Below are 15,316 nucleotides of genomic sequence, written 5' to 3' on the forward strand. Positions count from 1 at the left end.
TTCACCTTTCTGGGTGTGTGGGTGACTTGGTGAGCGTTTGTATTTGAGTAGTGTGAACAGTGTGAATACATGTGCCTGTGTATTTACATGTGCATGTCTGTGCACATCTGTGTCTGCTCAAGTGTGCACATTTGCATGAGTGTGTATTTGGATGTGTGTGTGTCTCTTTGTGCACACACAGATGTTTGTCTCTGTGTACTGATGAGTGTATCTGTACACGTGTGTGTATCCATGTTTGTGAGAGTGTATGTGTCAGGGTGTCTGTGTGAATGTTTGCATGTTTGTCTCTGTGTATTGATGGGGGTATCTGTACACGTGTGTGTATCCATGTTTGTGAGAGAGTGTGTGTCAGGGTGTCTGCGTGAATGTGCATGCATGTGTGTGTTATATCTCTGAGGGAATGTCTGAATGAACAAGTATATTTGTATGTTAGTATCTATGTGGAATGTATGCAGACAATTTATAATTTGGCAAAATACTATTCGCTGATACTTTCAACTACATCCCTGCTACTTTGAACTATTTACTGACAATTAAATAAAAATCAGAAATAATTAAATGATTTCAGTGATGATTTCACACAGGGATGAATCTACACAGTAACAGCTATTTCAGGGTTCAAGAGGTAATCAAGGTGCTGTTGTGAAACAGCAGTATACACCATCAATATATACATCACAGACGTGAAGGGGAATATAATACTTACATCTCGGTTTGTCATATTCCAATATGGTCTTTCTCCATACGATGTCACCTCCCACATCACAACTCCGTAACTCCAGACGTCACTGGCCGAGGAGAACTTGCGGTAAGCAATGGCCTCAGGAGCCGTCCAGCGGATTGGGATCTTTCCTCCCTGGACAAAAACATTAACTTTTAGGGCAGGTTTGCAAATTCCCTATTTCACTCACAGTCTCTGTATTAATACAGGAATTTTACATCTAAAGAGACATTAACAACTTTCAAGACCTTGGAAACCATTCAATATCAATATCTGGGAAAGACACATTTACAAGGTTCTGGGAAATGAGGATGGGAATTGACTTTCATGGATAGCTCAAGAGCCAGTAGAAACATGACAGACTTAATGGCCTCCTTCTATGATGTTGTGAATATTATCCAGAATATTATCCACAAACTGCACACTTACAGATCAATTTACAGATGTTACTGTGAGCCGCTAACCCGCAAGGGGGTGAGATAATCATTTGCTATGATGTCAGCATCCCTGACACCCACCAAAGTCCTGGAGCAGAATTGTTTCAGTGGAATTCCTGCCTACTCTGGTCAGACCTGTAGGAGATTGGGGAAGACTATGCTGCAGGATTTAGGTACGGTAGTATGGTGTAGCCCACTATTTCAAGGGCAGTTGAAGGATAAATTAACAATTAGAAGTGTAATCAATCAACTCTTGATCAGCAGCACCCCCTGGCATCAAGGCTTTGATCTTAAATCTACTCTATGCTCTGTAGTGATGGAGTATGCTACCATTTCTCAGTGAAGGCTAACTGTACCTCTCCTACAGTTTGTACAGTTGCTCAGGGACCTGGAACTTCCTGGGTTGTATGAATCAATGATGCATTCCATGGAACTTTGGAATATACAGTTAAATGAGAAAAATAAACAGAGTAATAGAAGTACAGGATGTTAAAGATTATGCCAAGTCTTTGTAATATATTGGTCTGACCACATCTGGGAAACATAAGACAGTTGAAAGGGATAATACTATGGTTTGTTTTACCATTGTACTCATGGCTCATACTTCTATTCTGCACATTGGATAGATGGCACCATTGTCACTCCTGGTAAGTTATGGCCTGCAATGTTACCTGTTCTAAAGTGTTTTAGTCATGAAGAGAGACTGAAGAGATTGGGAGAGTTTATCATTGAGCAATGTGACTAAATGGGAACCTGACTTCAATGTACAAAGTTTATGAGGAGAATAGATGGAAAAAAAGTTTTCTATTTAGTAAAGGGGGCAATAACCAGGGGGCTAGATCATTTAAAAGGGATGTAAGGAAGACTTTTATTTTACTAAGAGGTTGGTGGCTCTCTGGAACTCACTGCCTGAAGAGATGGTATGGTTGGAATCATCACAACAATTAACAAGTACTTAAATGAACCCTTGAAACCCATAACAAACAAGTCAACAGGTCACATGCCAGAAAATAAGGTAGATGGTGGACAGGCACTTGATGGCTAGCAAAGGCATAATGAGCCATGGGGCCTCTTTCTTACCATAACACTTGGTGATTTAATGGTTTCCCATACTCATGAGTGACAGTGATAGTGGTTTCCATAAACTCAGTTATTTACAGTATTGTATAGAATCCTGTTCTCTGTCATTATATCTCTCACCAGTACAGGCTATTCTGGACTCTTATCACATTCTCATATACACAACTGCTGACATCACTGTTAAAACATGATACACATCACCATCTCAATATCATATCCATCCTCATCATATTACAATGGCGTATCTCTCAACCTCAGTATATCCCACAATACATATTGGCCAATCCAGCACTTTGAATTAGCAAATCACAGAGTCATAGAGTTGTATAGCATGGAAACAGGCCCTTCACTCCAACTCATCCATGCCGACCAGATATCCTAATCTAATGTAATCCCATTCACTAGCACTTGGCCCATATCCCTCTAAATCCTTCCTATTCATATACCCATCCAGATGCCTTTTAAATGTTGTAATTGTTCCAGCCTCCACCACTTCCTCTGGCAGCTCATTCTATATGCACACCACCCCCTGCATGAAAAAGTTGCCCCTTAGGTCCCTTTTAAGTTTTTCCCCTCTCACCCTAAACCTATGCCCTCTAGTTCTGGAAAGGGAAGCGCTCATTTGCACACAAGAAGCCCCCACATTTAGCAATGTGATAATGAGCAGCTGATCTGCTGTAGTGACTGTGCTCGAGGGATAAACATTGTCCAGGACACCAGGAATCAGTTCCCTGTTCTTCTCTGCATAGTGTCATGGAATTCCTTACATCCATCTGAGAGGACAAATTGGATTCAAACCCGCAATCTTCTGACTCAGTGACACTGTGTTAGTTGCAGCTAACCCCTTCAGGTGAAGTAGCCAAAACAGAGGGACGTATACATTCAAAATACAGTGAGGTCAGAGCTGGGAGGAATGAATTTGTATGGGTTGGATCATCATTTTTAATCTTGATTTATCTCACGCTTTTATGACATTTAAGATGGATATTCTGCATTTGATAATGTTCCCAAGAATGTTAAGGTGGGCGCAAAAAAAAATTACATTCACAACCACATCATTGAGAACACTTGTAAATTGGGTTATCTTTCACTGAGAGTCATTTTAATAAAAAAAAATTAAATCAGGTGGGAGGTTTATGACACTGTAATTTCAAAAGAAAGAATAAAAACACAATTCAGGTAACCCTCCTTAAATATTACGTCTCATTGCCTCAGACTTCATTATCGAAACTCTCTCCTGCTTCTTTATACATGACATTCCATTCACAGACTCTTGGCAATAAATCTTATAGGTGTTTGAGATTTATTGACCAAATCGCAAATGGTTGTTTTCTCATGATTTTCAGTTCCAGGTAAGATTTATCTGAGGATTGAAGGATTTTGTTTTACAAAGACAGAAAGAACCCGTACAGTCGTTTTACTATAATGCACATTTTGTTAACACAATTTCACTATAACACAACTGACGAATTGGGGACATTGTTTCTTAAGCATGAAGGTTTAAAGTGTATATTGACTATAATGTGATTCCAGCCCCATTAGTTTAAACAGTGCTGCTATTATTTTCTTATAACACGGGATTGCATGAGAACAGAACCTTACTGTGTTACAGCAGAACTGACCGTATTCATATAACAACTTTCATGTGAGTTAAACATAGGCAATAAATCATTTTAAACTGTTTAAAATCAGAAATTGCTAGAAGGACACTTCAGAACTTCAAGAAGGGTCAATGGACCCAAAATATTATCTCTACTTTCTCTCCACAGATGCTGCCAAACCTGCTAAATTTTCCAACAATTTTTGATTTTGTTAGTGATTTCCACCATCTGCAATTCTTTGTTTTTGTTAAATTTGAATTATTATACTTCGGCCAAGCAGCAATAGCAAAGGCTCACAAACAGTAATTAGATAAATTACTAATTAATTAATGTTACTGATGTTGATATAAAGATAAGTGTTGGCCAAGATATCAGGAAAATTGTACTGTTATGCATTCTCGAACAAGCAAACTTTGGTTAAACATCTCATTTGAAAGGAGGCACATTCAATAATGCAGCTCTCCCTCAGTGCTATCCGAAAGAGTCAGTCTCAAGTTGAGGCTTGAACTCATAATGTGAAAGCTCAAGAGAAAAAGTGCTTTCACAGAACTCAGAGTGTCATCTAACAAAGGTTTCAGTATCAGGACGTTCAAGAGTACAGCTATGCAAGACACTATAAGAATACATTCATTTGGATCTTATGGAGGGTTAGGGTTAGGTCCTTGCTTGTTGACCAGCAGAGGAAATATTTCTGCCCCCACCTACAAAGATATGCTGGTTAGTCAGAGAACGGCAACTCTTTTGAACAATAATGCCACTGAGGTAGTGGTGGTTGCTGCTGGAACGACACATTGCTGGAGGCCCAAGACGGGGCAACAACAGATGGGCCACAGGTAATAGTGGGAGGGCTTTTGTGAGCAGGGGTCACAGGCAGAGCAGTACAGGGGGTGTGGCAGCAGTCAGCAGAAAGGTTAAAGGTATAATGCTCTTATATTAGAATCACAGAACACCTATAGTACGGAAAGTGGCCATTCAACCAATGGAGTCTTCACCAACCTTGAAAAGAGCATTCCACCCAGACTAACCCGTCCCTATAGCCCTACATTTCCCATGGCTAATCCATCTAGCCTGCAAATCCCTGGATCCTTGGGGTCAATTTAGCATTGGCCAATCCACCTAACCTGCACATCTTTATACTGTGAGAAGACACTGGAGCAACCGAAGGAAACTCATGCAGATGTGGGAAGAACGTGCAAACTCCACACATACAATCACCCAAAGCTAGTTTTGAATCCAGTTCCCTGGCGCTGTGAGGCAACAGTTCTCACCACTATGCCGCTTTCCAATACTTCACCCCTCAACCATGTACCCTCAGGGGAGACTGGTACAAAAGGTGAAGTCACATGGCATCCGGGGTGACCTGGCAAGATGAATACAGAGCTGCCTCAGTTGTAGGAGAAAGAGGGTAGTGGTAGAAGGATACTCTTCAGAATGGAAGGTTGTGACTCATGGTGTTCCACAGAGATCAGTGCTGGGACCTCTGCTTTTTGTGGTCTACATAAATGATTTGGAGGAAAATGTAGTTAGCCTAGTTAGTAAATTTGTGGACGATACAAAAATTGGTGGAGCTGTGGATAATGAGGAGGATAATTGCAGGATACAGCAGGATATAGATCAATTGGAGTCATGGACAGGAAAATGGCAGATGGAACTTAATGCAGATGAATGTGCAATGATGCGTTAGGAAGGTTAAGTACAGGTGGAAATTCTACAGAGAATGGCAGAACTATTGGGAGTATTGATATACAGAGATGCCTGGGTGTGAAGGTCCACAGATCTGAAGGTGGCAGTGCAGGTAGGTAAGGTAGTAAAAAAGGCCAAAGGCATGTTTGCCTTCATTGATAGGGACATTGAGTGTAAGGGTAGACAAGTTATGCTGCAGCTTTATAGAATTTTAGTTAGGCCACACTTGGAATATTGCATTCAGTTCTGATCACCACACTATCAAAAGGATGTGCATGCTTTGGAGAGGGTACAGAAAAGGCTTACCAAGATTTTGCCTGGTATGGAGTATTTTAGCTACAAAGGAAGGTTGGATAGACTGGGTTTGTTTTCACTGGATTGCAGGAGGTTGAGCGACGACCTGATAGAAGTTTATAAGACTGCAAATGGCACAGATGGAGCGGAAAGTATGAAGCCTTTTCCCAGGGTGTAGAGCTCAATTACTGGGGAATACAGGTTCAAAGTGCGGCAGTTTAAAACAGATGTGCACGGCAACATTTTTCACATAAAGGGTGGTGACTGCCTGGAACGCACTACCAGAGCAGGTGGTGGAAGTAGACACAATTGCAGCATTCAAGAAACACCTGAGTGAATACATGAATAGGAAAGGAATAGAGGGAGACGGATCCTGTAAGTGAAGGCAGTTTTAGCATGGAAGGGCAAAATGTGTCAGTTCAGCCTTGGAGGGCAGAAGGGTGTGTTCCTGTGTTGTAATGTTCTTTGTACCCAGGACTTTTGTATGAGGCAATTCTGCCTGCCCAGAAGAGCACAAGCAGGATCCACAATTTTACCTGACAAGTGTGCCACTTTTCGACAGGACCATCGACTGTCCATTTGTGATTTTTTCTTGTCAACAGAAAGAAACTAGTTCACGTAATGCTCCTTTTGACTTTCCAACAAAAGGAGGCAGTATTTGAGGAGAATTAGAAGTTTTAAAAGTGCATTTCACCTTTCATCATGTGAAATTTTGTTTTTTGAACTGCTTCCTTTCTGTGTTCAGCATTCCTCCTAAATTAATTACCAATAATTTATGGTCCACAAGGATCCGAATCCTTAAAGATATCTCTGCAACATTTCACAACTTTATGTTTTACTATATAGCATTCCAGATTTTAAATCTCTGATCATAACATCTTCACTCTTTACTGGACATCATTGTAGTGAATTGCATTATGCCAATATAGTTTCTACACTGGGTATGTTTAAGTCAATGCTGTCACAGGGAATTGCATGCACACATGCAGGATTAGTTTTGTTAGAATGTGAAGCAGGCTTCAGAGGGTGTTGCGGGAGGTAGGGAGTGTGGGTGCAGTATACAAATTGAATTGCAATTGTGATCAGTCTTTCTTATGTGCAGAACTTCGCTGACTTCCTCTCATTTATCTCTCCACCCTTCAGGCACTCTGCCTGTATTCCTGATGAAGGGCTTTTGCCCAAAACGTCGATTTTACTGCTCCTCGGATGCTGCCTGAACTGCTGTGCTTTTCCAGCACGACTAATCCAGAAGCTGGCCAACAATAGCCAGTCTGCTGGCTACAATGTTCTGTACCCATGCTAAGTTAGGAAGCAGAGATGGGACTGTCAGACCAAGAAAAAGGTTAAGATGTACAGATCCTTTATGAATTACTGACCAGACTCCAGCTCAACTGTTATCATTTTTTATGCCAGCAATTGTACACTTAAGTTCCATATGGTGATCTTTAATGATGTTGTCTGTTGAAAATTTCACCATTTCTTTCATAGCAATGCATATTTTAATTCCATTCAGATATATATTTTTCACAGCATTTCTTTTGACTTCAAATAAAATAAAAATGGAAAGAAATGTAAATCTGGTTGGTGACTCACTGTTAGCTATTTTACATTGGTGCATAAATCTTCAACGACCCTAATGAGTCAAGGTCAAATGTAATCTTGCATTGACATTTAGATCAGAAAACATTGAGACACTATTTTAAAGTCTGCATCTTCCCCTTGTTTTTAATATGAGTGCCTGTGTTCACATTATTAATGAAAACTGCCACAGTAAGTCTGTCATGATGTAACTGTATTCTCTAACAGCATCTTTGCAACTTGGGACGAAATAAGACAATCAAGGCATCAATAAAAGACAGAGGCATGAACAATGTCTCTTTTGTGAAGAAGTTGGATGCTATAGTTATTATTAAATCTAATAACACAATTTTATTAAAAGTAGGAATAATATAATGTTGGTAGCACCAGCTGCAATAATATGAAACTGTATTTGCTTTTCATCTTCATGTATAAAGATGATTCAATTACAGCTTATAGATCAAACCATCCCCCATAGCCCAAATCCATTGGATACCTGGGGCTTGGGGGAGGGGTTGGGGGACAGTGAAGCTGGGAGATTGAAAGATTTACTCTGACTTTGGATAGCACCTCAAACTCCATCAGGTTCAGCACCCACGATAAGATCGACTTGCTATAATTGAGAGAGGGCTGATGAGGCAACAGAATTATCACAAATATTGGACTAAACCTGTAAAATTACCAAGTCCATTGACAAAGGCAGAAGAGTGAGAGCTCTTCATTTCCAATTTCTCTTGGTCAGATCATTAACATGAATAATGAATGATTGAATATGTAAATTAGAATTAAAAGAGTAGGGCATACTGCAAAGGATTCAAAACAACAGCACTTTTAAAAGGGTAAAAAAAAAGGCTGTGAGGACATGGTCTGTTAGGGAGAGAGAGAAAGAAACCCACACAACTCCCTGACACAGCAGTGAATCTGCACAGGTGCTGCCTTTGCTGTTTAATTCATGTATCGTTGGACATTGGAGTGCGTCTAGGAAAACTGATACAACTGATCTTGGAGGAACCTGTTTGGGAGAGATCACAGCCCAGAAACAGATCAGTGAGTTGTTTTAAGGGTAGCCTTGCTGTAAATCTACAATAGTGAGTGGAGTGGGTTATTTCTTGATTATATGTTTTTATTGGGATCTGTCTCTTGATCAAATTCTAAAAATATAAGTCATAAGTATTTGGTTTTGTAGAGGAATAAGATGGTGCTATTTTCTGGGTCTGTAGATTGGAAGGAGAAAATGGCCTTTAGTAGAGTAATATGTTCTTCTTGGCAGATTTGGAAGTTTCAAGAGAGTTTACAGTTTACTGAGGATTATATCTGCAATAAATGGCATTGGTTGCAAATCTTATCAGATCAAATTGATTGGTTGGAGTGACAATTCGAGGCAATGAGGATTTTACAAGAGCAAGGGGATGTGATGGATTATAGGAAGGGAGAAAAGTTGCAGATACAGTCACATAGATGGGTTAACTCCAGGAAAGTAGGAAAGGTAGGCAGGTAGTGCAGACTATCCCCATTTCAAATAAGAATGCTGTTTTGGAAAATGTAGGGGATGATGCCCTTCAGTAGCATGAACACCCAAATTTCAGGTAGCAAGACAGGCTCGAATGTAATGAGAGGTACATTGGGGTCCAAACGATCGAGTATGTTAGGGTACTCTCGAGTCTGAGGCACAGACGGACATTTCTGTGGCCAGCAGAGAAAAATCAGAATACTGTGTTGCCTTCCTGTTGCCAGGATCAAGAATGCCTCAGAGAGGGTACAGAATGTTTGCAAGGGAGAGAGAGCCCAGCATGAGGTTATTGTACACATTGGAATCAACGACACAGGAAAAGAAAAGGATGGGATTCTGAAGGGAGAATATAGAGAGTTAGGCAGGAATTTAAAAAGGAGGTCCTCAAGAGTAGTAATATCTGGATTACTCCTACAGCTGTGAGCTACTCAAGGTAGGAATCGGAGGAAAGAGAGATGAATGCATGGTTGAGGAGCTGGTGTATGGGAGGAGGATTCACATTTTTGGATCATAGGAATCTCTTTTGGGGTAGACGTGACCTGCACAAGAGGGATAGATTGCATGTATATTGGAAGGGAACTAATATACTCACAGCAAGATTCGCTAGAGCTGCTTGGGAGATGTAAACTAGTAAGGTGGGGGTGTGTGACCCAGGAAGGTAGTGAGGAAAGAGATCAATCTGAGACTGGTACAGTTGACAAAAGAAGTGAGTCAAACAGTTGGGGCAGGCAGGGACAAAGCAGAGAACAAGGTACATAAATTAAACTGCATTTATTTCAATGCAAGAGGCCTAAAAGGGAAGGCAGATGAACTCAGGGCATGGTTAGGAACATGGGACTGGGATATCATAGCAATTACAGAAACATGGCTCAGGGATGGACAGGACTGGCAGCTTAATGTTCCAAGATTCAAATGCTACAGGAAGGATAGAACGGGAGGCAAGAGAGGAAGGGGAGTTGCATTTTTGATAAGGGGTAGCATTACAGCTGTACTGAGGGAGGATATTCCTGGAAATACATTCAGGGAAGTTATTTGGGTGGAACTGAGAAATCAGAAAGGGACAAGCACCTTATTCGGGTTGTATTATAGACCCCCTAGTTGTCAGCTGGAAATTGAGAAACAGATTTGTAAGGAAGTTTCAATTATCTGTAAGAATAATAGGGTGGTTTTGGTATGGGATTTTAACTTTCCAAACATAGAATAGAACTGTCATAGAGTTAAGGGTTTAGATGGAGAGGACTTTGTTAAGAGTGTACAAGACAATATCCAATTCAGTGTGTGAATGTATTTACCTACTCTTGACCTACTCTTGGGAAGTAAGGCAGGACAGGTGACTGAGGTTCACAGAGAGGGAGCACTTTGGGGTCAGCGAACATAATTCCATTAGTTTTAAAATAGTGATGGAAAAGGATAGACCAGATCTAACACTTGAAATTTTAAATTGGAGGAAGGCTAATTTTGATGGTATTAGGCAAGAACTTCCAAAAGCTGATTGGAGGCAGATGTTCCCAGACAAAGGGACAGCTGAAAAATGGGAAGCCTTCAGAAATGAGATAATGAGAATCCAGAGAAAGCATATTCCTGTTAGGGTGAAAGGAAAGGTTGGTAAGTATAGGGAATGCTGGATGGCAAGAGAAATTGAGACTTGTAGTTAAAAAAAAGGAAGCGTATATCAGGTATAGACTGGATAGATCGAGTGAACCTTGAGAAGAGTATAAAGGCAGTAGGACTATACTTAAGAAGGAAATCAGGAGGACAAAAAGGGGATATGAGATAGCTTTGACAATTATGGTTCAGGAGAATCCAAAGGGTTTTTACGAGTACGTTAAGGACAAAAGCGACCAAGGGAGCGAACAGGGCCCCTCAAAGATCAGCAAGGTGACCTTTGTGTGGAGCCGCAGGAGATGGGGCAGATACTAAATGAGTATTTAGCATCAGTATTTACTGTGGAAAAGGACATGGAAGACATGGAATGTGGGTAAATAGATAGTGACATCTTGAGGATGTCCAGATTACAGAGGAGGAAGTGCTGGATGTCTTGAAACACGTAAAAGTGGATAAAAAGTGGATAAGAGTGATTGGGCACAGTGGCTCAGTGGCTTAGTACTGCTGCCTCACAGCACCAGGGACCCAGGTTCAGTATCCAGCCTTGGGTGACTGTGTGGAGTTTGCACATTCTCCCCGTATCTGCGTGGGTTTCCTCCAGGTGCTCCAGTTTCCTCCCACAGTCCAAAGATGTGCAGGTCAGGTGCATTGGCCATGCTAAATTGCCCATAGTCAGAGGGAAATGGGTCTGGGTGGGTTACTCTTCGGAGGGTCGGTGTGGACTTGTTGGACCAAAGGGCCTGTTTCCACGCTGTAGGGAATCTAATCTAATACCCAGGAGATCAGGTATACCCTAGAACTCTGTGGGAAGCTAGGAAAGTGATTGCTGGGCCAGTTGCTGAGATATTTATATCATCGATAGTCACAGACGAGGTGCCAGAAGAATGGAGGTTGCCTACATTGGCATTTAAGAAAGGCGGTAAGGACAAGCCAGGGAACTATAGACCAGTGAGCCTGACGTCAGTGGTGGGCAAGTTGTTGGAGGGAATCCTGAGGGACAGGATGTACACGTTTTTGGAAAGGCAAGGTTTGACTGAGTTTTTTGAAGTAGTAACAAAGAGGACTGATGAGGGAAGAGTGGTGGACGTGATTTATATGGACTTCACTTAGGCATTTGACAAGGTTCCCCATGGGACACTAGTTAGTCAGGTTAGATCTCATGGAACACAGGGCGAAGATGGTTACCTCAGATTACAATGGGATCTTGATCAGATGGGCCAATGGGCTGAGGACTGGCAGATGGAGTTTAATTTAGATAAATGTGAGGTCCTGCATTTTGGGAAAGCAAATCTTAGCAGGATTTATACACTTAATGGTAAGATCCTAGGGAGTGTTGCTGAACAAAGAGACCTTGGAGTGCAGGCTCATAGCTCCTTGACAGTAGAGTTGCAAGTAAATAGAATAGTGAAGAAGGACATGTTTCCACACTGTAAGTAATCTAATCTTACAGAACATAGAACAATACAGTGCAGAACAGGCCCTTCGGCCCTCGATGTTGCGCCGACCTGTGAACTATTCTCAGCTCGTCATCCTACACTATCTCAAAATCATCCGTGAGCTTATCTAAGGATTATTTCAATCTCCTTAATGTGATTGAGTTGACTACCTTAGCAGGTAGAGCATTCCACGCCCTTACCACTCTCTGCGTAAAGAACCTGCCTCTGACATCTGTCTTAAATCTATCACCCTTCAATTTGTAGTTATGCCCTCTCATGCAAGCTGACATCATCATCCTAGGAAAACGTCTTTCTCTGTCTACCCTATCTAATCCTCTGATCATCTTGTATGTCTCTATCAAATCCCCTCTTAGCCTTCTTCTCTCCAATGAGAAAAGACCCAAGTCTCTCAGCCTTTACTCATAAGACCTTCCCTCCAGATCAGGCAACATCCTGGTAAATCTCCTCTGCACCTTTCCAATGCTTCCACATCCTTCCTGTAATGGGGCAACCAGAACTGTGCACAATATTCCAAGCATTCCGCATAGTTGCAGCATGATATTGCAGTTCCAGAATTCAATCTCTCCACCAATGAAACCTAACACACCGTGTACCTTCTTATCAAATGCTATTCACCTGGATGGCAACTTTCAGGGATCTATGCACATGGACACCAAGATCCCTCTGCACATCCACACTGCATTACAGAGGTTGACAACATCATGAGGGGCATGGATAGGATAAATAGACAATGTCTTTTCCCTGGGGTAAAAGACTAGAGGGCACAGATTTAGAGTTAGAGGGACAAGATATAAAAGGGACCTAAGGGGGAATTCTTTCATGCAGAGGGTGAAAAGATTTAGATGGCTATGGGCCAAGTGCTGGCAAATGGGACTAAATTAGGTTGAAATATCTAGTCAGCAAGGATGAGTTGGACTCTTTCCGTGCTGTACGTCTCTACGATTCTATGACTATCGGGGGAACAAAAATTGGACAGCGCTTACAGTATCTGAAAAGGCTCTTAGCCTACTAGCCTTTACCAACGCAGCAAATTAAAAAAAGGGGTTGGGATAGGGAAGAATAACAGGACAGGAAAGCCAACTGGGTTCATCCATAATGTAAGCACAGGGTCTCTGAAGTGAAGTTGTGCTGCTAGAGATTGCACGTGCAAAATTATCTGCTTCATCTGAACAGAGATAAAATTTTTAAATTTTCTCCACCCCGGTCCAACACTGGCACCTCCAAATCATCTGAATAGGATTTACTAGATTGGAGATTCTGGGGAGAAATTACTTTGTAAACAAAAATTCACAGAATGTGGGCATCACTGGCTCGCTCAACATTCATTGCCTATCCCTAATTGCCCAGAAGAAAGTTAAAAGTCAATAACGTTGTTGTGGGTTTGTAAGCCAGACCAAGTCAGGATAGCAGTTTACTTTCCTGAAGTACAGTAGTGAGCCAGTTGTTTTCTTTTCTGATAATCAACAATCATTTTGTGGTCATCAGGAGATTCTTAATTCTATATATGTATTTATTGAATTCAGATTCCAGCATGTGCCATGGCAAAATTTGAATCCAAGTCTCTAGAACATCAGCTGAGTTCCTGGATTAATAATTCAGTGATAAAACCACTAGGCTATCACCTCCCAATTGGCTTGACTCATCAAATCCTGCTGAGGAACACGTCAGCTCACAGCTCACAGCTCACCAGATCTTAGGCCTTAGAGCTGTTACACTACATGTATGAATTATGAACATTTCATAAGTTCCCTAGGTAACATACTGAAAGGAAGCCCTAAAGCTGACACATCTTCCATGAGGTAGAGACTAGGGTAGGTAAGCAGGGCATTGACCATGAGGTCAAGGATACATTTGGTCAAGTAGGGGTAGTGAGACATCCCATGCCCTTAAAGGTTAGGACCAGTCCTGTTGAACACTACCAGGTTGGTGGCACCATGTAAAACGAAATGGTAAGTATTCTTTAAAGGAAGATTATAAGTGGCAATGGATAAATGAGAGAGGAATAGGATTAAGGTGAACCACTCCTGATGAATAGGTGTGAGGGGTTGAATGGCCCCACTCTATAATCACTCTGATTCTACTGCTGTCTCGGTTAAGATCATGGATTAAGCTTATTTCTCATTATAGATTTGCACACAGAAGCCCCACTAAGCAGTTCAAGCTCAATGAAAGGGGCTGGGAAATGTGCACCAACACAGAATGGCCTCTGTCTACATTCCCAAGAAGGTTACATACCATTTAAAAAAATATTCTCAAACAACATCCTGTGAAGGGAATTCAAGAAACAATGGGTTCCACCAGGGTCACACAACTCCTGACCTCATGGCATCCTTAGTACAAACATGGACACCTGTGCAGAATTACAGAGGTGAGGTAAGAGTGACCACAATTGATATCAAGGCTGCATTTGACCAAGTGTAGCATCAAGGAACCCTAGATCAAGGAGAGCTCTTGTTGTTTATAGTCATACCTGGCGCAAAGGAAGATTGTTGGAGATTTGGATGTCAGTTATCTCAATCACAGGTCATCTCTGCAGGAGTTCCTCAGGGTAGATGTTTTCTAATCAACATATTCATAGATGTTATGAGTAGTTGGGACTTGAACCTGGACTTCCTGACTCAAAAGTAGGGAAACTATCATAGCATCACAAGAGCCCTTAGTTCTCAGGATGATGTCCTAAGTCCAACTATCTTCAGCTTCTTCATCAATTACCTTCCTTCCATCATAAGGTCAGAAGTGGGGATATTTGCTGATGATTGCACAATGTTCAGCACCATTCACAATTCCTCAGATACTGAAGTAGTCCATCTTCAAATGCAACAAGTTCTGGACAATATCCAGGTTTACACTGACAAACAGCAAGTAATATTTGTGCCATTCAAGTGCCAAGCAATGACAGTCTCCAATAAAATGGAGTCTAGTCATTACTCTTTGACATTCAATGACATTACTATCACTGAATCCCCCTCTATTCACATACTGTGGTATGTCACAGACCATAAACTGAACTGGACTCAGCATATAAATACGTGACTACAACAGCAGGTCATAGAGTAGGAATCTTGTAGCAGGTAATTCACCTTGCAATTCCCCAAAGCCTATCCCCACTGAAAAGGCACAGAGCAGGAATTTGACAGACTTGCCTGGAGGAATGCAGCTCCTACACTACTCAAGGACCTTGACAAAGTAGCCCATTTGACTGGAATCCTAATCACAACCTTGAGCATTCCCTTTTTTCATTACTGATGCACAATGTCAGCGCTGTGTTCCACTTTAAGATGTGCTACAATAGCTCACCAGAGATCCTTTAAAGCACCTTCCACACCCACGACCTTCTTATCAAAGGACAA

The 15,316-nt window shown here is 41.5% G+C and overlaps 1 protein-coding gene across 3 annotated transcripts in view; it reads right to left on the reverse strand.

Moving 5' to 3' along the window:
* Positions 1 to 15,316, reverse strand: part of epha8 (eph receptor A8) — a 527,638-nt gene that overhangs the window by 65,006 nt on the left and 447,316 nt on the right. For all 3 annotated transcript variants that reach the window (XM_072586821.1, XM_072586820.1, XM_072586819.1), the window contains exon 14: positions 707 to 856. In XM_072586821.1, coding sequence (XP_072442922.1) covers positions 707 to 856 — 150 coding nt within the window. The remainder of the gene's footprint in view (positions 1 to 706; positions 857 to 15,316) is intronic.

The sequence above is a fragment of the Chiloscyllium punctatum genome, chromosome 16 (genome assembly GCF_047496795.1).
Source record: "Chiloscyllium punctatum isolate Juve2018m chromosome 16, sChiPun1.3, whole genome shotgun sequence".
Lineage (NCBI taxonomy): Eukaryota > Metazoa > Chordata > Chondrichthyes > Orectolobiformes > Hemiscylliidae > Chiloscyllium > Chiloscyllium punctatum.